Source organism: Agelaius phoeniceus, chromosome 17 (assembly GCF_051311805.1).
Source record: "Agelaius phoeniceus isolate bAgePho1 chromosome 17, bAgePho1.hap1, whole genome shotgun sequence".
Classification (NCBI taxonomy): Eukaryota; Metazoa; Chordata; class Aves; order Passeriformes; family Icteridae; genus Agelaius; species Agelaius phoeniceus.
This window is the reverse complement of record NC_135281.1, coordinates 9,502,263-9,525,958: the sequence shown is the minus strand read 5'-3', so window position 1 is coordinate 9,525,958 and position 23,696 is coordinate 9,502,263. Positions and strand designations below refer to the sequence as shown.

At 57.5% G+C, this 23,696-nt stretch overlaps 1 protein-coding gene across 7 annotated transcripts in view; it reads right to left on the bottom strand.

Annotated features, from left to right (window-relative positions):
* TPD52L2 (TPD52 like 2) overlaps positions 1 to 23,696 on the bottom strand; it is a 39,032-nt gene that overhangs the window by 9,718 nt on the left and 5,618 nt on the right. For 4 of the 7 annotated variants that reach the window (XM_077187225.1, XM_077187226.1, XM_054644409.2 and 1 more), the window contains 5 exons: positions 6,180 to 6,235; positions 5,586 to 5,725; positions 4,323 to 4,471; positions 3,427 to 3,486; positions 1,896 to 1,955 (listed from right to left, as the gene is read on the bottom strand). In XM_077187225.1, the coding sequence (XP_077043340.1) occupies positions 1,896 to 1,955; positions 3,427 to 3,486; positions 4,323 to 4,471; positions 5,586 to 5,725; positions 6,180 to 6,198 (428 nt within the window). In that variant the 5' untranslated portion in view covers positions 6,199 to 6,235. Of the gene's footprint in view, positions 1 to 1,895; positions 1,956 to 3,426; positions 3,487 to 4,322; positions 4,472 to 5,585; positions 5,726 to 6,179; positions 6,236 to 23,696 lie in introns of those variants that run through there. The other 3 variants (XM_054644407.2, XM_054644414.2, XM_054644405.2) reach the window with 2 other exon arrangements.

The window sequence follows — 23,696 nt, the reverse complement described above, 5'->3', positions numbered from 1 at the left end:
GGTGTAAATTCACAAGCACTCTCTTCTCTTAGCCCCAGCACAAAGCACAATGGAATAATCCAAATCTGGGAGTAATAAATATAAGCTCTGGCTAATACCCCACTTTACTCACAGGCAATTGGCTGCAGCAGAAGCTGCAGAGATGATCTCTGCCCTGCGCTGTTCATCCTGTGATATTCAAACATTTCACTGCACCCCTCTCCTATAAACCCTGACAGGAAGGAGTGAAACCTCCATCCTCAAATGCTCCTTTATCCATTAACACCAGCTTCCTCTCACTTGCTTTCATCCAGCAATCACCATTTGAGCTGTCTGGCTAAAGACACAAACTGTGTAAGTCACCTCACATTCTGCTTACAGTGAAGCTGGCTCTAGGAACAGACTGGGGTGGGTTTTTCCCTGTTTATGTACTGCTTGCAGAGGGAAAGTCTGTGGCCAGGAATGGCAAACACCAGGAAATTCCACAGCATGCAAAAGCACCATAAGGTCAGGAGTCAGGTCCATTCCCAGCTCACTCAAGAGCCTTGTTAGTTACAGAGCAGAGCAGCATTGAAACAGGAAAGACAATTTATTTGCATAAAAAACCCCAAAATATATGAATGAAACCTCACCCTTGGACTTCTTGAACTTGCCTTTTTGCACTCACTAAACTTTCAAGAAGTAGAAACTCTGATTGATTTCTGAAATGTTGCTGTTTCAATCCCCCTCATGTCCCTGTTTCAGTCTCTACCTTGCCAGCACCAATTGTCACTGTGTCCAGTGCCAAAGCAAGCAGGAAAGCAAAGGTGCCACAGCTCTTCAGCCCCCAAGTGCTCCACAAAAGCACATTTCCTCCACATTTCTGTGCTTATGAAGTACAAGGAAACAGATCTAACTAGAAGCTTTCTGCTCTTGCAGGCACACCCAGGGAGGGACTCTGAACTCTGCTGGAGTCAGCCACTGACAGCAAGCACAGAAACCAAGCTTACTCTACTTGGCAAGTGAAATGGTGACAGTTTACAGCTTCTTAATCTAGAAAACACAGCTGAAAGTCGACCTGCATACTTTAAAGTTCTTTCTGCTACTTCTACACTTTATCTCTGCTCCTCTTTCACCCGTGTTAGGAAGAAAACCGTGCATTCACACATGGTGCTTGATAACCAGCCAGCTCCAAGGACTGCACTTTATACCCACTCCAGGGAACAGGAAAAGCTGGCTCATATCTAAGACCTACCTCCCCAGTTAAATCAGCTCAGAAAATAATGACAAAACCTACCTGCACCCACTCCAGCACTGCAAGGGATCGCCCTAGATGCTGTGGGAAATGCACAGTGAGAAGGACAAAGGCCAACTTCCATAATATCCCTCCATAATTTAGTCCAGATGAGAATTTAATTTCAGGCATTTAGTAAGAGCATGTCTAAGAGAGATTTGCATTTAACAACTGGAGTAGAACAGCTGTGAGGTTTAAGCTGGTTGAGTCTACTTGTGGTCCCAACATGACAGGAAGCTGCCCTGGACCCTACAGCTCTATTCTCATCAGGTACCACAGCAGAAAGCAAAGCTCCTGCTCCTTGCAGAGCACGTTGGGGTAACAAGAAAGGCAGTCTGGCTATTCCACAGCTCCTCAGCTGAAGGTGTAATGTGTGGCACACAGGTCTCAGCTAGCCAGGGGTTCCAGCCAGTTCCTGAGACCAGGCAGGCATTTATAGAGTATCCCTTGGATACTGACCTGAGGAAAAGCTTCCTCTCCCAGCAGAGGCATTTATTGGGTTAAAAAAGTTAAAAGCTAGGAAAGATAAATGTCCAGGTAGATCTGGTGAAAGCAGAGGACTGGGAGCAGAGGCACAGCACAGTTAGTGGCAGCAGACTGGCAGAGGAAAGCATTTGTTAAGGCTGAAGGTTAAGACACTCACGCTTCTGATTGAGTTAATTTTTCATTCCAGTCCTCCAGTGTGCTGCTGGCTGAAAGATATCTACAAACACAACTGAGGTTAGAGACAGCTCCAAGATTCACTACAGATGCTTCTTCTGACACTTTCCACATTATTAGTGACTCTTTACACTTACAGTATCAGAGGCTCTATTTCTCTGACAACAGCTTCAGCCTTTCTGGTACAGCCAGAGGGAAAAGAACTGCTTGAGAGGCAGGGAGACACCTAAGCCCCAGTTTCTTTTGTTTAAGCATGTTCAAACACTGAACACAAAGAAAAAAAGCCTGCAGTTTAAAAGGTGTCAGGAAATGAAAAACTTTGCATCTTCTGCTCCCTTCCTACATGTTCTGTTGCTGGTCTGTATTAAAAGCACAGAGCAGTGAACTGATCTTAAAGCCAAAAAAATCAAACAGCCACACCCAAAGATGTATTTTACCAATACAGCAGGAACCAGACAAACAATTAAACTTTTGTTTTTCCAATCTTTAAAAATCATGTTTCTCTATACAAAAACAGTACCTTAAGGGCTGTGACAACTAACTCTGGAGGTACAGAACACACACACTGCAGAAGGTGGCTGCTCCCACCTCAGACAGAACACAGAGGTGCTCAAAGGAGGGGACTTATCACCCAGAATTCACTTGCCCCAATTACATCAGTGCCACCTTGCCTAATGAAGTGATGGTCCCAATTCATGTTTTCCTCTTAGCTAAATCATCTCCTTCAACACAAGACAAAGGGAGAGAAGCTTCAGCACAGAAAGCACCCAAGGGCTCCTTAAGTTCAGCTATGCAGCAGGAATCAATGATTTGTGTCTAATATCAGTGGAGCTCTAATATAATTAAAGAATATATTCCAGAAGCAAAAGTAGCCAGATGCTCTTTGTCTGCATTTGTCACCTGCCTGGATACACAGCAAAGATTAAAATTCATGGATTTCTAGTGCTGACACTGGGAAAGGGTCACACACCAATGCAGCAGATTCAGAAGCCCATGAACACATTGGCAGTTGCACAGCCCCTAATTCCAGCTATGGGGAAGCACCTCCAGCCACTTCTCTCCCAGGTGGCCATACAGAAAGGCAGCAGTCAAACTGATTCCTACCACATTCATGATGAGAAATAGTTTCACAGAAAAGGTAGAGTTCACTAATAAGACACCTGAAACAACAGACTAACCTACTAATTACCAGCTGAAGGGAAATTGTGGTTACATTTTTGTCCCCTCCTTTTTTTTTTTTTTTTTTATTCAAAATGTGGTCTGGTAACTGATTGGAATTTTTCTCCTGCAATTGCAAGACCATGACAGAGACGATGGCAGTAACATTTACTCATCTCCTCTGCAACTGAGGGATGTTTCTAGCTGGAAGCCAGGCATGCTGGAAGTAACAATCCTGCTTCACCCTGCCTCCAGCTCCCAAGCAAGCCCTGATGCCTGGGAGAACAAGGAGCAGCACAAATCAGGAAAGGCAGCAAGGAACAAGAAGGTGATGCTGAGGAGCCCGAGGCACTCACAAGTCAGACTGTGTCACTTTGTCATTCCACTCTCCAAGTTTCTCAGATGTTTTCACATAACTAGAAACAGAAAGTGTTAATGAATATAACTTTAATATTCATTTTTTAGAAGACAATGACACAGATTCCAGTGACAAAGGAATAACAGAAATAGGGCAGGGACAGAGGAGGGAAGATGAGGAAAAAGGGAAAAGAATAAACAGCAAGATCAACAGCTCAACAATCTGCTCTGCAGTATCATTAACTCCAAACCCCAGTTAAGTTACAGGAGACTTTTTAGCCTGAATGATGTCTGTGGGCACCCAGAGTCCCTGACACCCAGTGCAGGGACAAACTTACCTCAGGGACCCTCCTTTTGGCACTGTCAAGCATGGCAGGAACCATACCCTTAATGCCTGCTCAGGAACGGTCTCACTTCATGTATTTAGGACAAGATGACTGGTGAAGCACATCAATATCACAGATTTTTATCCTAGGAAGGGCAGGCTTTTAATTCAGGCTATACAACCCAGGGAATGCTTCTGAACTGGCACAAGCTGTGAAACTGCTTGCATTTCTCTTTGAGCCTGAGTTCAGAACAAGGCAGCAGCTGCCTGTGCCTCAAAGAACAGGCAGAAATGGGCAAACTGAACCAGTAAGTGTGATCCAGATTTTTAACACCAAGTGTGATCCAGATTTTTAACACCATGGCAAAGAGCAGCCAGCAACAATTTATCCTGATCACAGATATGGAAATCCAGCTTATGCAGACATAAAAAGGATTTTTTAAGGTGTCTTTTACTCCATAAACCCATCAGAAGAGAAACCTCCAGGCCCTGAACAGAGCTCTGGAATACCCAGCTGGGAGGTGTCACACAGAGCCCTGGTTAAACACAGGTGGCACAAGCAACACTCACGCGTTGGAGACTTGGACATCGTGCCAGCTTTTGGACAGGTTCTGCTTCAGCCCATCCAAGGGAGTCAGACCCAGCTTCCTCTTCAGCTCCCCACAGTGCCTCTCTTTGGCAGCCAGAACTTGTCTGAGAGTACCAATTTCTTCTTCAACCTTAGAGAAAGGCAGAGGTTTGTCTCAAATCACAGTTTAGTTAAAAACTAAATTAAAACAGATTTTTACCTCCCTTGAAACTATCAACAATTTCATTAACATTAATTTTACAAATTGGGAAGAACATCAGATGAATTATTCGACTCAACATGAACTGTGTTGGAATGGGAGGCCACTCAGACTTCACCTCTATACAAGTCACTGTGACTTAGTGACACTGAGATGAACAGAACCCATTCCTTGTATTGTAATTTCAACTGTAAACACCATTCAGTCGCCAAACCTTATTAACTAAGATTTTATCTTATGTTTCTTTTCCTCTGATGTCTTTAAAGCAAAGAGCTTTTCCTCAGAGATCTTTCTTACAACACTTTCAAAGCACTCTGGAGCTGTTTCCAGGCAGAGTGGGTTCATTTCTGCCTTAGCTGCAGCTCAGCAAGCCCTGCATGAGCACCCAGAGCAGCAAAGTCCTCCCCTGCCACAACCTGCAAGTCAAGGAATTACCACAGGATTCTCACATGAAGGAAAGGACCACGGAGAAACAGCTGCAATTATCTTCAGCCACATATCAGACAGAAATGATAACCAAAGGTGCTCAAACTTTAGGATGCTATCTTGTAAACCCTCAGCTCTTTGAAAGTGTATAGGCACCAGAAATAGTTGCCTGTAAAGTGCAATAAATATTAAAGAGAAAAAGGGAGGAAGAAAAGCTCATTAAGTGCACCAATGTTTCAGTTTCCTAAGGAAAAATTGTTTTATTTCGCTTAGTATTTGCCTGAAGTATTTTCTGGCTTCACATGGAACTAAAATCCTACACTGAGCTCCTGGTATCAAAAGCCACTTATTTCCTTAGAGCTCTAAATTAGGCTGTTCTGGGAAAGAGCAAACAACACACGGCAGCGTTTGAAGTATCTGCCAGCTTTGTGCATTTCAACAATTACCTCCGAGACCCAAAGGTAACACTGCGAAATTAAAAAAAAAAAAAAAAACCAAAAACAAACAACAGAAACCAAACCCAACAACAAAACACCCAGTCCTGCCCCTGCGGCTCCTGTTTATTCCTTCCCAGCAGAACACAAGCGGGGCACAGGCTGCCCAGGCGAGCCCCCCGTACCTTGGCGAGCTCGGCTCTCAGCTCCTCCTCCTCGGCCAGAGTCAATCCCTCGGGCGCAGCGCCCCGGGCCGCGTTATCCACGGGAACATCTGTCATGGCATCCGCCAGCAGACCTTTGTTGGGAGAGTTAAGGTTGATATCTGTCGCAGACAAGGAGCAGAGGGCACGGAATAAGCAAGCGGCAGGCGAGGCGCGTTATGCAAAGCAGGGAGGGGGGCGGCGGAGCTGCGGGAAGGGGACGGGAACAGAAACCTCGGCCGGAGTTTCCTCCGCGAGCATCCATCGGAACCGGGGGCAGAGCCGGGCATTCCGCGGCCTCACAGCCGCTGTGCCCGGCTCCGCGGGTGGGCACGGGGCGCGGTGAGGGAAGCGGAGCCAAGGAGAGACCCCCGGGGCCGCTCCCCATCCTCAGGGCCGCTCCCCATCCTCGGGGCCGCTCCCCATCCTCGGGGCCGCTCCCCACGCCCGGGGCCGCTCCCCACGCCCGGGGCCGCTCCCCCATCACGGCAGCGGCAGCTCCCGCACCGCCGTCCCCGGGCTCCCCCCGTGCCCGGCACTCCCCGGCCCATGCCCGCAGCAGCCCCCGGGCCCTACCCTGGTTCGCGCTCTCCATGGCGGCGCCCCGGGCCCGTCCAGCCGCCGCCGCCGCCCCCGGTGACGCGCTCAGCGCGCGCCGCCCGCCCGTTCCGGGGAGGGTCGCGGGCACAGCGCGTCAGCGCCGCGTCGCCACGGTGACGGTGACACGTGTGTCACTGCCCCCCGCACCGGACACCGGGGTGACGTCATGGAGGGGGCAGCGCGGCCGGGCGGGGCCGGGCGGTGCCGTGAGCGCGGCCGGAGGGCAGGGGGCAGCACCGGCACGGGGCAGCGGGACAGCGGGCACGGCCCAGCACACCGGGCGGCTCTGGGACAGTGGGCACGGCCCGACACACCGGGCGGCACCGGGACAGCGGGCACGGCCCGGCACACCAGGCGGCACCGGAACGGGACACCGGGACACCGGGCACGGCCCGGCACACCGGGCAGCACCGGGACAGCGGGCACGGCCCGGCACACCAGGCGGCACCGGCACGGGGCACTGTGGTCATGGGGCAGCACCGGCGGAGGGCACCGGGGAATTCCCTGCCCTGCCCTGCCCTGTACGATCCCCGAGCTCCGTTCCCGCCCCAGCCTCCCACCGTTCATTAGCGCCGATCACTCAGAACGGTGACGCCCTGCCTGTCCCCGCACCTTCGGGGCTCCCGTTGGGTCCGGCGGTGGCTGCGGTGCCCGGAGCCCTCCCGGCACCCCCCGCCCGCCCCGGGTGCCCGGTCACAGGGACCCCCCGCCTGCTCCCGGTGTGCAGCTGCAGGGATCAGGCTCCAAATGTGCCTCAAAAACCGGATCGCCGCGGTGCCACCTGCAGTGACATCGAAGGGGAAGCAGTGGCAGGAGGGGGAGGTCTGGCCCGTGCCTGTTGCAGGCAGAGCCCGGCTCTGGTGACAATCTGCTGCTCCCTTTGCAGGGGCTGGGCGTGGATGGCAGCACAACCTGCAGTCCCACCTGGGTCTGAGACCTGCGTCAGGGCACAGGGAAGCCCTGGGCTCTCCGCTCCCAACTGTTTTGCAATCCCTTCCTTGAAAATCCCTCTGGGTTGGGGCCTCGTTTCATTTTCAGAGCCTTTTCCCCTGTCTCTTTGGGTTCCCCAGGATGAGGCATGAAAAGGGAAGTGAATATAGATAGGGAAATGGAATTTGTCAGAGCCCTTTCCATCAGCACCTTGGCCACCCGAGCAGAGGGTTAGCACCCACAAGAGCTCTTGGAAATGCCCTTCCTGGAGCACAGCACATGACACCCATCCGCCTGCTTGGCCTTGCAAGGACAGGGAGCACTTAACAGCTTAACTTTTTATTTGGGGGATTTTTTAAGGGGTTATTGTGAATTTTGGAGCCTTGGTGCACACCTCATTTCAAAGCTGAGCTCAGTGGAAACCCAGGGAGTGGCCGAATGCTGAGCCCATGAGAAAAATCTGGATTTTTCCAAGCTCACCAGAGCCCGAGTTCCTGAAAAATCTGGCCCTGAGGTGGCAGTAGCAGGAGGGGCCGGGGGGGCTGCGGCTCCCAGGGACTGCTGTGGCCTCTGCCAGCTCTGCCAGGCACAAAGCCCTGCCAAGTCCAGCCTCCCTGAACAGCCAGGGATCGGGCTGTGCCTCACGGGATTGCCCTCCAAAAATCCCCTGCTCCAGCAGCTGATTTCCCTCCACCTTCAGGCGCTGGCTTTTAATTAAATGCATTGTGGTGCCAACTTAATCATCCCCCAATCCCAAGACCTTGAAAGGTGTTGGGAAGTGCAGAGCAATCTTGAATTTGGGGAGAGGGGAAAAATAAAATCCCTTTTGTGTTTTCGGATCTGCTGGGGCTCTGCCAGAGCTGGGCAGTTATCTGGGGGACAAAATGTGGAGGCGTTTGTTCACCCTGGCAGCCACAGCTCTGCACCCTCCACCTCTCCCCGGTTCCCTTTTTGCTGCCACCGGGATTTTTGCTCGGTTGGGGCTTTTTTTTTTTTTGGCCGTTTGCTGGCGAATGCAGAAATGTCAGGCATGGGGTGAGTTCCCTGCGCTGACGCCCTTCCAGCCGTGTGGAGGCGGAGGGGAAGGAGGGGGCCATTTGACCCTCTCGTTTGGGAGGTGAGCGGCATCTCCCTGTGTCCATGTCTCTGGAAAGGGCATGTCCCCGGGCACCACGCTGTTTTCCAGCCCAGAGCTACAAATCCCCGTTCCCCGACAAAGCAAGGAATTGCGTGAACGGCCACGCACACGAGGAGCAGCGCCGGGATGGGGATGGGGATGCTCCCGGTGGGTGAGCACCGACATTCCTCAGCTCCAGCTCCCGGTGTCTGCGCCGGGCTCGGGCAGGCGCTGCTGCTCCGTGGCTTCGCTGGAAGCCGCCGCGTTCTGGGCTCTGTGCCCCCTTTTAAAGCAAGCCCTGACCTAGATTCCCTCCCTGCCCGTGCACAGCCGCCGGGCTCTGCTCTCCCGCCGCTCCTCCCCGCGGCTGGAAGGGGCCCAGCGGAGCCAGCTCCTGCTCCTTGTGCCAGTGGAGCCTGCGCCGGCTGATACAGCCCCTATCGCCCTGCCCCGGCCCGGAGCCATCCCCAGGCGCCAGGTGTTGATGGAGCATCCCCCGAGCAGGAGGGGCGGCCGGTGGGGCTATCTCTGCCCGGCAGAGAGGCGGCGGTGATGGCCCGCGGCCAGCCTTTGGCTCCTCTTGTCCTCCCCCCACGGCAGAGCCCGCGTTCCCACTGGGCCCCAGGCATGTCCCACCCCTCGGGCTCACACTGGGGACAGCATCAGCCGGGGGTGCAACAGGGAAGGAGCACAGCTGGATGGCCTCATGCAGAGTGTGCAGAGTGTGGGTGCAACAGGACCCTGTCCGTCCATCCCTGTGTCCATCTGCCCATCCGTTTACTGTCCATTCCTTCCTTCCTTCCTTCCTTCCTTCCTTCCTTCCTTCCTTCCTTCCTTCCTTCCTTCCTTCCTTCCTTCCTTCCTTCCTTCCTTCCTTCCTTCCTTCCTTCCTTCCTTCCTTCCTTCCTTCCTTCCATCCCTCCATCCCTCCATCCCTCCATCCCTCCATCCCTCCATCCCTCCATCCCTCCATCCCTCCATCCATATCCACCCCACCAGCATCAGCCCCCACTCATGGTTACATCCCTGACCTTTCCTTGGGTCACCCACACACGCAGCCACAAGGGCTAACATTTACCATTTACCTGGGCACTGGTGGCAAAACACACGTTTAAGAGCAAAAACCAGCATTTAAAAACAGGGTGTGCACCAGCACCCTGCCCCTGGTTCACAAAGGCAGGAATGGGGAGCTGGACACTTTGGAGGATCCCTTGCAATCACCCTGGGAACCACCCAAGCCCCCAAAAACCTTTAATGCTTCAGGTGAGACAGATCCTCTTTCCTCATGCCACAGGTGGGAAGGGGGTGAGGGGCGATGTTGGGCTTCCTCTTTCCCCACCCACCACTGGCCCCTGTGTGCTGCAGGGCATCGCCCGCCCGGTGCTGCCTTCCGCTTTTCTCCAGACCCAAAATAGCCCCGGACACGGCGGGGGGATGCTGGGGGTGACACTTCCTCTTTCTGAGACACCACCGTGGCTGCTGGGGAAGGTACAGGGACTCTCAAGTGGGGATGAGCTGAGGGGATGTGGGTGCAGCTGCTGGGGCTGACATCAGGCATGGATCCGGAGCATCCTCAGGGTGCTCAGTTCCCTGCCTGGATCACCCCCACATCCCCCTCTTTGCCACCTCCCTGCCAGTGTCAGGGGTTGGTGAGAGCACCTGGACCATGTGGCTGCATCCCATGGAGCAGTCTGGGGTGGGCTGGGGTCCCACCATCCCCAGGGGTTCCCCCTGCCCACCTCTCCACCCCAAGCAGAAAGCTGCACCCACGGGCTGCCTGAAGGGTTCCTGTTCACGTCTTGCCCTTTCCCAGAAAATGTCAGTGACTCCCTGACTGGGATTTCCCACTGTCAGCTGGAGTCCCCCTGTTCCCACCACAAACGCCCTCAGGAGCCATGGGGACAATCTCAGCTGGAGCAACTCAGACTCTTCTCCTCTGAGACCACTCTTGAAGATCACACCCCTCTGCTGGAAATGGGTCCCTTAATTTCTGCTTTGTTATCCCAGCTTGTTTTGCTGCTCTCAGCTCTGAAACAGCTCCTGAGGGCACCGGGGCACTCTGTGTCAGCCACCAGTGCTGCCCTGGCTGTGGGGTTTCTCTCTGGGCCCCACCTCGTCATCTCTTGTTTCCACCCTCATCACTGGGAATTCCCCCAGCAGAATTTGGGGTGAAGTTCCTCATCTCTGCAGTCACAGCAGAGTCCAGGGAGCCACCAGCTCTGTGGGGCAGGAGGGGCTGTCCCATTCCAGCCCCACAGCAGCACCTTGCTGCCCACAAACCCATCCCTGTGCCCGAGAACATCTCAGGGGCATGCAGGGGACATGGAGGGACATCTAGGGCTTCCCATGCACCCCCAGAATGACATGCACACCTGGGAGCATGTACTCCTGTTGATGCCTTAGGATTTTAGCTTTTATGTTTTTCATATATTTGTAATCCTTCAATTCTTTAGTGTATAACTCTAGACTCCATAGGAAGTGTTAGCTACTGCTTTCCCATTTTGGTCAGACAAAACAATTCCTCTCCAGGCCTGGGAATCAAGGACACCTCACTGTCTCAGGCCCCAAGAAATGTAAACAAAAGTGAGTTTGGGGGGGGGAAACTTGAGGTAAATTACTTCATTACCTGAAGGTGTAATTGGAAGATTAACCTCCAATATGCAATAGGACCAAACTTATAAAAGTGTGAAAACCCGTCATCCATTTTGGGTGTAGTCCCTGGAGGGCTTTGTCTGCCCAAAACGTACCTGCAGGCCCTTCAACAAATATAATCACTCTTTATTCCCTTAATTTTGTCTGGCCTCTGTTTTTAGATAGCCCAAAAAGGCGTCCCTGTGGCCAAGACCATCTCAGGGGGATGCAGGGGATGTGGAGGAACATGGGATGAAGCCTCTGGTCTTGGCGCTTCCCACGCACTCCCAGAATGATGAGCACACCCAGGAGCGTGCACTCCTGTGGGGACACCCACACACGCGGGGACAAGGGACATGTGCAGCTGAAGGACCCCCGTGGGTGATGGAGCCACGTCCCGAAACCGGGACCTTGAACCCCGCAGCTGGGCTGGGGTACAAGGGAAACTTCGCGGGGACAAAAGCCACGCTGCTGTCACTGCAGCTGTGACCGGCTCTGGGCGTCAGCTGCCATTTCTGGGAGCCGGGGCAAGGATCCGTCCCTGCAGCCCTCCCTCGCGCTCCGGAAACGGGCTGGGCAAAAACCCTCCTCCTCCTCCTCCTCCTCCCTGCTTCTGCCTGATTTCCCCTGCCCTGCCCAGGGTTGCTCTGGGACCTGCTTCCCACCCCTCTAACCCTGCCCTGGGATCCATCCAGCACCATCTGCCGCTTGGAAGAGCCCTGTTCCCTAAGCTGCTCTAATCCCTGAATCCTATCTGCGCCCCGCAGTCGGTGTGAGCTGCCGGCAGCGAGCATCTCCCCGGCTTCCGCAGCCCACGGCCCCGCTCCCTGCGGCTCTCCCGGCTTTTCCCTGCCCGTGATGGGCTAGTCGGGCTCTGAGCAGTCCCTGCGCTGCGGGAAAATGGGAAATGCTGGGAGAGGCGAGAGAAGAAAAGCAATAAGTGATGCTCGACGCTGCTGCCTCCTGCCTCGCTTTGCCTTGGGAGCGAGGCGAGCTCTGAGCCAGGAGCGCAGGAGGCAGCCCCAGCATCGGGAGGCGGGAGAGGGGAGAGATCCCCCGGGATCGGGAGCTGGCAGCAGAAGAAAAGGAGCGAGGGGCCGCGGAGCGGTGGGCGGAGGGTGGGGGGCGGTGAGCCCGAGGGTGAAGGAGTGAACGCTGGAGCGGACAGAGCCGGCGGCTCAGGAAGCCGGGGCCGGAGGAGCGGGGGGCTGGGGAGGTCTCCCTCGCTTTCCCCGCCGAGGAAGCGCAGGGAAGAGCTTCCCGAAGGATGCGGGGCATGGAGGGAGAGGAAGCGCCGGAGACAGCTGCACAACATCTGGCAGCGGCGCGGCCCCCCGGGACCCCGAGGCAGCCGAGCCCGGGGGGGCCGGGCCAGCGCGGCGCTTCCTGCCACCCCTCCGCTGCCAGATGTGCGCCCCGCTCCCCCCGGCCCGCACCCCCAGCCTTCCTCCCGCCGGGACGTGCCCAACACCTGCTTCCAGCTCAGTCCCAGTTCGCCGGCGCTCCCAGGACCCCGCGGTCCCCGCCACGCCCAGGGGACACGCGGCCCCGTCACCTTTGGCATCCCCATCCTCTGATGGCCTTCCCGGCTCCCGCGGGGCGGGCGGGGGAGCGATCAGTGCGTGGCCGCAAATGCGGCGCCTTCCCCTCCGTGGCACCGCGGTGCCCTGGCCCAGGTCAAGGCCGGGCGTTCAGCAGCCCCGGGCCCGGCAGAGCAGGGCAGGGGGTGCAGGACCACCCCATCCCCATCGCGGCCGGCACTTCCCACCCCGTCCCTGCTGCTCCAAATCCCTCTGGATGCAGCTGCCCGGGGCAGGGAGCTGCCCATTGCGTGGCCCCGGCAAATAGCTGGGTAAGGTTGAACGGCAAGACAGGATTAGCCGCGGGCAGGGAAAATAGCCTCTCCCTTCAAAAATAGCTTCCTGGGATTAAAAATAGCCAGAGGTCCCGGAGCCGTGGCTGCGGGGGGACACAGGCACCAGCTGGGCCGGGCCACCCGCTCCCGCGCCGGGGGACAATTAGGGGCATTATGGAGAGCTTAGGGCTGCTCGGAGCCATCTGGTCACAGGCAGAGCCCCTCGGCACCGTCCCTGCAGCTGGGTCAGGCCCCTCCAGGTGATCCCGTGAGCCCTGTGGTGGAGATGGTCCCCAAATCCTGCTTATTCCCCTTTCCAGGCGAGCCATGTGGTGCAGCTGACATGCTGGAGGGAAGGGATGGTATCCAGAGGAACCTGGACAGGCTGGAGAAGTGAGCTTGTGCTGCCCAGAGGAGCCTATAGAGATGGTCCAGAAGCTGGAGCACCTCTGCTCTGGAGATAGGTCGAGAGAGCTGTGGGCATTCAGCCTAAAAAAAAAAAAAAGCTCTGGGGAGACCTGGGGAGACCTTAAAGCCACTTCCAGCACCTAAAGAGGCTCCAAGAGAGCTGGGGCCTTTTGACAAGTGCCTGGAGTGACAGGACAAGGGGCAATGGCTTCAACCTGAGAGAGGGCAGGGATAGAGGGGATATTGGGAAGAAATTCTTCCCTGTGAGGGTAGTGAGACATTGACCCTGGTTGCCCAGTGATGCTGTGGCTGCCCCATACCTGTGAGTGTCCAAGACCAGGTTGGATGGGGCTTGGAGCAATCTGGGACAGAGGAAGGTGCCCCTGCCTGTGGCAAGGGGTTGGAACAAGATGAGCTTTAATGTCCTATTTAATCCAGCCCATTCTGTGAAGTCCCCAGGGATGTTTTAGGCTGTCCCAGGGCACAGAGCAGGGGTTTCCCTGTGGCTTGAATGGGGCTGGGGCAGGTGAAGTCCAGCTTAGAGTTCTGTGGGTGTCCCACGACATGGGGACTGCCCCACACCCCTGGCACTGGAAACCCCCAGCCTGGGGTGGTGCTGGGGCCAGGCACCCCAAACTCCAGCCAGCCCTGGGGGTTTTTCCCCTGTGTCACAGGAAAGTGCCATCAAAGGTGGCCAGCAGTTCCTGGGCTGGGAATGTGGAGCTCAGATTTTGCCTGGAAACTCCACAGCACTGGCAGGGAGGTGGCTGCAGTATCACCACCACGTTGGGGACCAGAGGCAAAGGTGGTCTCAGTGATTCCTTGAGGGACAAAGACCAAAAGCCACCAGCGAGCACTCTGTCCCCGCACAGCCAGTCCTGGGAGGTTTGACATTTTCACCTCCACCTCCTGTTTTCTGCTCTCCTCCCACCGAGCCCTTGGAAACAGCTCCTCTTTCTCTCCCTGCTTTTCTTCCCGCATTTCCGCTGCCTGTGGGCTTTACACAACATCTCCCGCTAGGAGAAGGAGAGCAGAGACCTCCTCCCACTCCGATGGGAGCGCTGGGTGTGCTGGGGCTGGTGGGAGTCTCTCAGGTGGAGAGATTTTAGCAGGAGCCTTGTAAGGAATAAATCCCCAGTCCCTGGAGTCCCAGGAAAGGGCGAGTCCTTGGATCGTGTCGCTGCAGCCAGAAAGATGCGTGCGGAGTGACAGTGGGGACAGCTGGCAGGGAACGGCAGTGTCGCAGCCTGGAGCGGGGACAGCCACGCTCGGGGAGCAACGGGGTGGGGTGGCCTGTCCGTGCCCCCCCGTTATCGCCAGCCCCCCTCTGCCCCCGCCAGCATTATCCAGCTGATCCCGCCCGCAGCCTCCCTAAGGCACTTACAGGGGTTAAAAACAGCAACTGGCCCAGCCCTGACCCCAGGGGACCCTCCGAGTCCCCAGCTCCCTTGGTGCTGGCACTGACCCAATGCGGGGTGGGCACTGTGTGTGTGTGTGTGTGTGCCCTCCCCATTCCAGGACACCTCCTGGTCACCCCATGCCAGCTGGGGTGGTGGGAGCACACCCCTCCTGTCACTCTGTCCCTGCCTGCCCAGGCACAGAGATGATGGGCGACATTAATGGGTGCTGGGGGCGCTGTGGCTGTTTGTCTCCTTCAAAGGGGGGCAAGGGGGTGCCACAGCACCCAGCTGGTGCCCCCTTCCCGGAGCCCTTCTCCCTGCTTTCCCCAAAATCCCGCCCGAAGGCAGGGAGATGAAAGCGGGGTCACGCTGCCCTGCCTACCCACATCCTTCCCGCACATTCCTCTCCCTCCTTCATCTCTCCGGGGGTGCCCATCCGTGCTCGGCTCCGCAGCAGCCCAGGCTGGAGGAGACCTTGGCGTTTTCCCCTCTGTTAAAAATAGCCTGAGATTTATTTTCTGGCAGCATGGAAAGCCCCCGGGGCGGCCGAGAGGAAGCAGCCGGGCTGGGGCAGGCAGGGGCGGCGGGGGGAGAGCGCGGAGGGCAGGAAATAACCCCCGGCAGCGGCTGCCCTGGACGGGGAGAAGGCTCAGATGTGAACAGTGTGTGGTTCATGTGGAAACTCCCAGGACAGCAGCCATAGCTCTGGCCCTGAGCATCCTGAGCTCTGGCCAGCTGCCTCCGCCTGCTCCCCACAGCCAAGGTCGGACAGGGCTGGGAACGACCTGGCCTAGTGGAAGGTGTCCCTGCCCATGGCAGGGGGTTGGAACGAGATGAGCTTTATGGTCCCTTCCAACTCAAACCATTCCATGATTACACAGCAGGGCTACAGCGCCTCCAGATTGTCCCTAGCACCCCAGTCACCCTGCCCAAATCCCTGGGTTTGTCCTAACCCCAGCCCCATGTCCCCACACCCTTCCTGACACCATCCTTCCCACCTGTGACATACAGAGGGCAGATGGGATGCTGTGGAAGTCCCCAGAGATGCTGGCAGCCAGCAGGCAGAGAGGGCAGGGAAGTGCCATGCTGAGGGAGGACTTTGCTTGCCACCACTCCCTGCCCCGTTCCCCTTGGGTCCATCCCAAACCTCTCCTGGAGTGCTGGGCACTTGCTTTGGTCTCTGTCCCCCTCCATGACCCTTCATGGCCATGCCTGGAGTGGAGGTGGCAGCTGTGTGCACACAAACCACACAGAGCTCTGTGCTGCTCTCCTCCTCCCGGCATCTCCCTCCAGGAGTTCCCTCCCACCCTCCGAGGATGCTCAGGGTGCCTCTGTGCTCGTCTGCCTCCCGCTGTCCCCCTGCCCAAAGCAGGATGTGGGGACGGGGCTGCCCCCACTCCTGGCTGGCACTCCCCACGTTGCTGAAGCATTCTGTCCATCCCTCTCCTGCACTCCCACTCTCCAGGAGCTCAGAACCCCCTCCTGTGCCGTGACCTCCCTTTGCTTCCCAGAGGGACCAGCTCCCATTTCCTGGGGACCTTTTGGTTCTTGTCCCCCTTCTCCAGCCCATTCCTTATCAGCCTCACTATCATTTCCTCCCTGTCCACCCACCTGCTTATTTTAGCTGCTTCTTCCTTCCTCTCAGCTGCTTTTGGAGCAGGTTCCGTCCCCTCTCCCCTCTGGCAGCCCCCAGCCCGGCCGCACCACCCCTGCAGTGTCCCCTCCGCAGCCCGAGGGGCGCGGCGGGCGATGCCCGGTGCCGGCAGCGCGGGGTGCCAGGCCGTGCTGCCCACGGGCACAGTTCCCTGCCCGCCGGCCGGGGATGGAGGCTCTAATTGAGGCAGGATCCTGCCGTCTCTCCTCGGCTAATTGCAGCCTGCGCTGCCCTGCCAGGCTCCCTGGCTCGCCCCGGTCCCTCCCCGCGCTGCCTGCGCTCCCTGGCCTCTGCCTGAACCCTGCCTGCGGGCTCTGCCCGCGCCCGGCCTGCCTCCCCCGGCCGCCAGTGCCTTCTGGAACGCTCCACCCTGCAAACCGGTTTGCTAGGAAGCATCTTCCAGCAGGGAAAAACCGATGGGTCACATCCCCGCTGCCCCGCCCGCGCCCTGCCTGCGTTCCCGCATCCCTCCCTCATCCCCACGCCCTGCCCGCATTCCTGCATCCTTCCTGCATCGCCACATCCCCGCATCCATCACAGCTTCCCAGGAAGCACCAAGTGCTTCTCTCCCAGCCGACCCTCAGTGATTAAATCCCATTCCCAACGCAAGGCTGTGATGCTCCATCACAGAGAGCTTTAAGGGGAGGGTTGGCAGAGCCATCAGCCAGCGCTGACCCCGCCAGGGGCTCCGCCAGCCCTTTTCCCTGGATCATTCCCACCCCCCGGGCCGAGCTCCCAGCAGCACTGTCCCCATTCCCGCCGTGTTCCGGAGTGCGGGGGCTGCCAGCGAGGGCTCCCAGCGTGGCGCTGCCAGCGGAGCCGGGAGATGTCGGCAGCTCGTTATTTATTTAAAGCTCCATCTTTGCGGGGAGTGCCTGTCCTGCAGGAGGGATCCGGCTGCCAGGGACGGATTCGGCTGCCAGGGAGGGATCCGGCTGCCGAGGAGGGATCCAGCTGCCAGGAGGAACGCTGGCCAGCAGCCACCCTTGCAGGGGCTTTTCTCCCTGCCCAGGGCTGGGCGATGCCCCCCTGCCCCGGGGGAGGACACGGCCGCCCTTGCAGCCACCTCTGCCCCTGCCTTGCACCAGCCATCGAGCGGGATTGGGGGACGCCCTTCCCAACGCTCCTGCTGTCACCCTGAGCCTGCGAGTGGGGCTTGGCCTCGCCACCGCAGTGGCTCAGTCCCTCAGTGGTGACAGGGATGTGTGGCTCGGGCGCCGTTTCCAAGGTAACCCTGGATGAGCTCGGCCTCCGCATCTCTCCGTGTCCCCGCATCCCTCTGAGCCCCTGCATCCCCCAATCCCCCGCACCGAGGAGTCTCACACTCAGTGCGGCAGGGGCTTGGTCCCTCCAGGGACGGGATGGGGAGGGAACCGACTGCAGGGAGGAGGGATAGGGAAGTGGAGAGGTACAGGACATCCCTCCCCTCCCCGTTCCCAGCACAGCCATCCCCTGGGCATGGGTGTGTATGACCTATTCCAAAGACAGGACCTCAAGGACCTCGGGGACCAGGTCAGGGTGTTCCTGTCCTCCCTCCTGCAGCACCTCCCCGGGAGAGAACCAGAAATAGAATCTGTGGTTCCCCACCCTGCCCTGGGCAAGAGGCCATGGCCGCGGGTGGGAGCGTGCCCCGAGTCCCACGGGATGCCCTGGATGGAGTCTCTCCCCAGACACCTCCTGTCAGGGTGGGATGGGCTGAGCAGGCAGAGCAGTGGGTGCAGGGGTCCCTGGGGGTCCCAACCCAAGGAGGTGGAGGTGGGGTGAGAGACATGTGGGTACTGTCCCAGCTGGGACATGCTGGCCAGACTGGGAGCCTGCCTGGGCTGCCAGTGCCTCAAAAAAAGCCTCTTTGGAATTATCCCAGGGGGTCACTCTGGCCCTCCAACCCCTGCTGCGCCCCAGGCCAGTACAGCAGCTCTGAGTCATTCAGCACAGACAGACACTGAAACCCCCCCTCACCTCCCCACCTTCCCCCTGCCCAACCCATCCCTGCAGTCCAACCAGGATGAACATCCCCAGTTTTCCATTAATCCTGGCTTGGCTTGTGTTAAACAAGTCTTTCAGGGTAGGCAGCCAGGGCTGGAGAAGACTGGGTATGCTCCACCAGGAATGGCACAAAGGGGCTCAGCAGGGGTGGGATGCTCCCAAAGGGAGCAGAGATGATGCCAGACTCATTTCCCCTTGCATTGGGAAGCTCAGGGGGGGCTGTGGGGAGCACAGGACACCCACTCCCTGAGCCTGGCCCACTGGCTGCCGTGAGGAGGGGAAGCAGCTCCTCTGCCAGGATGCTGCCAGCCCGCCCTGGGCACTGTTTCCATCTCAGCCCTCCCTTCTCCATCTGCTCCTGCCGGCTCCTCAGGGCCTCCTACACGGGGCCACCGACAGCAGCGATTTCTTATTACAAATATGTTCCGGTCCATCGCCCCCCGGATCTGCATCCCTGGGACCTGTGTGAGGAGGAATTCGATTCCTCGCCGTTAATGAGTTTATGCCAGCAAAGGGCTTTGAAGACGTAATGCTCTGTACAGGAGCTGAGCATCATTTTTATTATTGATTTCACTTCCAGCCCCTGAGATCCTGCTGGAGGACACGGACCTCTGGGTGAAGCCTCTCGAGTCCTTGGGGAGGTAGTGGGGAAGAATATGCAGAGAAGGAGAAATCCCTCCCCTGTGGGCAAACATCTCTGCAATGCTTCCAGGTTTGTGCCCTTCCAAGAGCAAACCTCCCACACACAGCAGGACAGCAAACCTCTCCTTGGGATGGAGAAGGGGTTGTATGGCAAAGCCCCACTTCAGGGCTGGGGCAAGTGATCTGGGTCAGCCACTAACAAAATGTCATCCTGCCACCCTGCCCCAGCCTCAGCCGAGCCCCGGGGCCCTGGCGCCACGGGGGACCCTGAGTCATGAAGGACCTGGAGCAGCAGAGGTCACGGTCAGGGTGGGGCCATGGGTTTGGAGGCAGCAGGAAGAATGTCCAGAGCCTTTTATCAGCCTTGGATGGTGGCAGCCACACAAAGGTCCTTGACAGGCTCTACACGGCCCTGTCCCCACATGCCCTCCCCAGGGACCGGCTGTGCTTGCAGCTGCCCTCCTTTCAGAGCAAACTGGGGTGGGTGTGCAGCCTCCCCCGACTGCTGATCCCACTGGAGCAGGATGTGGCAGAGGATTCCCTGCCTGCACCACCCTTGCTGCCCTGGGCTGAGCCTGGAGCTGCTGAGATGCTCCACAGACCCCTTGGGCTTTAAACACTGGGGAGGATTTCCTGCCAGCAAAGGGCACCGCTGTCCCTTGGCCTGGACTGTTCCTGGCCATGGGATTTTCGGGAAACGCCTCCCTAGTTCCCCACTCCTGGGGCCACCCATGGTCATTTCCCGTGGTGGGAACCAGAGTGGGTGTGGGGCTCACATCTCCCTCCCAGCACCCAAATGGGGAAACGCCACGCTGGGAGAAATCACCGGGAACCGCAAAGCTGAGGGCTAATTATCGGCAGGGGAAGGAAGTGGGGAGGGAGATGCTGTGCTGGGGCCGAGGGTGGGGAGAGGAACCGGGCTGCTCCCGGCTCCGCCACTGACTCACCAGCAGCCCTGGGAAAGGCACCTCGCTCCATGGTTACCAAACACTGACATTGATAATGCCCTTTGGCCATCACACCCGAACAACGTGATCCCGGGATCGGCATCCCTCCCTCCTGGGTACCACTTCAGGGATGCTCTGCTGGCCTCGGGGCTGCCAAATGGGACTGGCAGAGATGTCACCGTGGTGGTGAGCGTGGTGAGGCGACAGCTGTGATCTGGCATCAGGAAACATCTAAAAAACTCAGGTTAAGAAAAAGTACAGAAACCAAGCAGAGCCCCACTTTTGCTTCCTGTTTTGGGGTCTCCATCTCTGCCAGCAGGCACTGCCCTGGGGCTCCAGTTTGGTGCAAGAGGCTGATGTCACCTCGGTGCTGGGGACGCGGCTCTGGGCATGCACCGTTCTCAGAAGGGGGGTGCCCAGAGCTCACTTGCTGTTTGGGGGATTTTCGGTGGAGTTCCCGTGGGTCCTTTCTCACGGGTTGCTCCTGCTGTGGGCAGAGCCAGCACTGCAGGCAGCACAGGCATCCTGCCCATAGCAGGAGCACCTTTGGGCACATCAAAGCTGAGTTTTGGGGTCTGAGGAGGGAGCCCAACCTCCCCCCATGCAGCAAACACCCCCCAGGCATGCAGAGGGGGCCGGGCACTGACCCATTTATCAAGGTCACGGCTGTGGGCAGCGCAAAGCAGAGGCGATGTGACTATTTCGGTGAGCTGAGGGAACTTCACTGGCCTGATTCCCATAAATAAAACATGCAGGGAACAGCCCCTGCTCTGTCCTATTAATTCTGGACCCCAGGGGCCTGGCTCTGTGTGCATTCAGCAGCTCAGCATTGCCTGCTCCGCTCCCCTCTCCGGAGCCTGGCTGCGCTCAGGAAGGCTCAAAACCCCCGGTTTCCACAAAATGCCGAGTGTGACGGCTCTGAGGGCACTTCATGGAAAATCCATTTGTTTTCTCAGGCACAGAGGCAGCTGGGAAGGATGCTGGTGTGTGGGTGGGTCGGGGAGCAGAGCACAGCTCCGGCTTGCTGCAGCCCCCAGCCCAGCTCCCCGGTTTTAAGGAGCTGGAGCTGTTTCCACCCACTCTGCTCCCCCATCTCCCAGCACTCTCCCAGCACACCTTTGCCTCCCAGCTCTCCAGCAGCAGCCACGGCTCTCCCATGGCTGATTCCTCCAGCCCCTCACAGAAGGCATTAACAGAACAAGGGAGTTTAATTATCTGGGTTTTCTTCCAGGAGGGCATGAACCTGTCTCTCCCTTGAATTTATCAATTGCTGCCAGATTTTATCTCTTGCTTTCAATTTGCTTGTGATGGTGTTTTCTGCACCAGGGGCACCATGTCAGCAGCTCCCTCCTCTCTCACCACCGAGAAAGTAAATGATCTCGCTCTTTCCTCGGTGGCATTGAGTCCTGGGTGCTTTCTCTGACACCCATGGCTGCTCACATTGGATTTACACCCATTACTGACCATGGCATTGCCCACCCAGCAGAGCCACAGAGCAAACCTGGAGCAACGCCAGCGCTGGGAGCACATCTTGCCCTGGGGCTCTGCTGAGATCCACGGCCCCACCAGTCATACCCAGAGATGAAGGGCCCCCATTTTCAAGTGACTCAGACTCACCCTTCCTTCCTCAGGAAAACCTGTGATCAGATAAAGCCATCAAACTATCTGGTGAGAATAAACACGCTGCATCTGCACGGATGCAGGCTGTACCCCTGCTAACCCCGCAGAGCCCAGGCAGCTGCCCCAACCCCGTCCTTTGGAGGGACACCTCCAGCCCCAGGCAGCACAGCAGGGGTTGCACATGCCTGTGCAAGGCTGGGACCTGCTCTTGCTGTGACCTGCACTCACTGCAGGTCAGGAGGGGTCAATTCCCAGCTGGCACCGGGCACAGCATCTCCCCATCCTCCCTCATCCCACTGAGCTGTATCCATGCGGCACCAGCAAGAAACACATGGAGAAAGCAAAGGGTGAGAAGAGGAGGAGCAGAGGATGGAGGAAGGAGAGGGAGGGAGGGAAAACATTTTAAAAAACCTTCAGTTGCCAGCAGATGGGCACTGCCCCCGCCAAGGTGCTGCACTGGCAGGCGGAGGGGCTGGCGAGGAAAAGAGCAAAGGAAGGTGTGAAGATCTCCCTGCAGATTAAACCAAACCCACACTGCTCCGGTGCTCACTGAGCCAAGCCTGGGCTAGGAAAAGAGCAGAGTTGGGGTTTGGGGTTCCAGTGTGACACAGAAAGGACCCCTTTAGGTCCCCCAGCTCCCCACAGCCCTCAGCCCTGTCTGTGAGGTGTCAGGGGCTTTCAGGATCACACTGTTCCCACACTACCTGGGGTTTGTGTGATACTGATGGGGCCAAGAACCCATCTCTGGGGGCAGCTCTGCTCCCCTCACCCCTTGGAGGTTGGAAGTGAAGGAGTGTGGCGCTAAGATGTGGCTACAAGTGCTAGGGGAGGTTACACAGGCAGCTCCAGCACTGCTTTCTCTGGGAAAAGCAAGGATGGAGTGGGATGTGAGCACAGCAGAGGGGAAGCACAACAGGGCTGCTCAAAGTGATGCTGGGTCCAGCAGGATGTGGAGCTCAGGGCTGGTGTGACAATGAGGGAGCAGATAATGTATTACAGGGAAAAAACTCCTGGAGGGATAATAAAAATGAGTGGGTTGGGTTTAGAAAAGAGCTGAGAAGAGAGCACAGACATTTTTTGGAGGGGGTTGGAACTACTAAATCCAGGGGGAGAGAAAATAAAGAAAGCATCTGTCTTCTTTCTCCTTGCCCACATCCCTGTGCTACTTCCCAGAGATCAGGGGCTCTCCTGGGCTTTGGGGCCAGCAGTGGTTCTGCCTCTGCTTGGGAGCACCCCTGAACCTTCTGTGCTTCTGAAGAGCTCCAGCTGTGGGCTCCAGGGCTCACCAGACACTGGATGCCAGGGGGCCCTGCCTGCCCCGGACCCCCGCACCCTCCGGGCCGATCCCCCCGGCCCCGGCCCCGGGCGATGCTGAGCTCTGCCCTGCCTGACCGGAGAGGAGGAAACATCTTCCCGAGGGCAGCTGGCTCCGGGAGGGATTTTCCGCTGCCTGTTGGCCACGTGCTGCTGGAGCCAGCTCAGGTGCTGGATCTCCCTGGCTGTAATTCCATCCCTGGGCTCCTGTAACAGCTCTGCCTGGGCGGCACGAGGGAAGTGACCGGGGCGCAGGTCCGAGCCCCAGCCCGGAGCTGCATCCGCCCAGCGTTTCCAGCCCAGCCTTATCTGGCGGCTCCCCCTGTGACTCCCCATTTTCCTCCTCTCCCCTCCTTTCCCCCACTCCACCCCGTGCTCCCGGCAGAGTTTCCTGCAGCAGGGCGAGGGCTGGGGGCTGCGGGGTGCTTGGCCGGACCCCTCCCTGCTGACCCCGGCTCTGCCCAGATAGGAAATCCTGCGGGAACTGGAGCCTGGGAACAGCGGCCGAGCTCTCCCCAGGGTTTGGCAGCACTGGGATTTCGCCTACGGGTCACAGCAGCCAGCCAGGCTTCTCTGGGAAAAGCTGGGATGAGCCAGGAGAAACCCAGGGAAGGGCATGGAGACAATCATCAAGTGCCCAGGGTGGACACCCATCATGGAAATGTGCCATTTACAACAGGAGGGTTTAGGCACTTAAATGAGCCACTGTCCCATTGGGAACGGTGGGAGGAGAGGGCATCACAGCAGGGAGATGATGACCAGTGTGATGCACGGCCACTGGCATGACTCAGGTGAGCAGGAACCAGGTGGGTGTTCACAGAAAGGTGCAAAATGCCACGGACAGCCTTTGAACTCCAAATATAAACTAATTATTGTCAGCCTCATTGCTCCTCCTGTCAGGCAATTTAATATAAATTCAAATATCTTGCAAAACACTTCTTATTTACTTAAGAGCATTTTGTGAATGTTTTGCCAGAGTCCTCCTGATT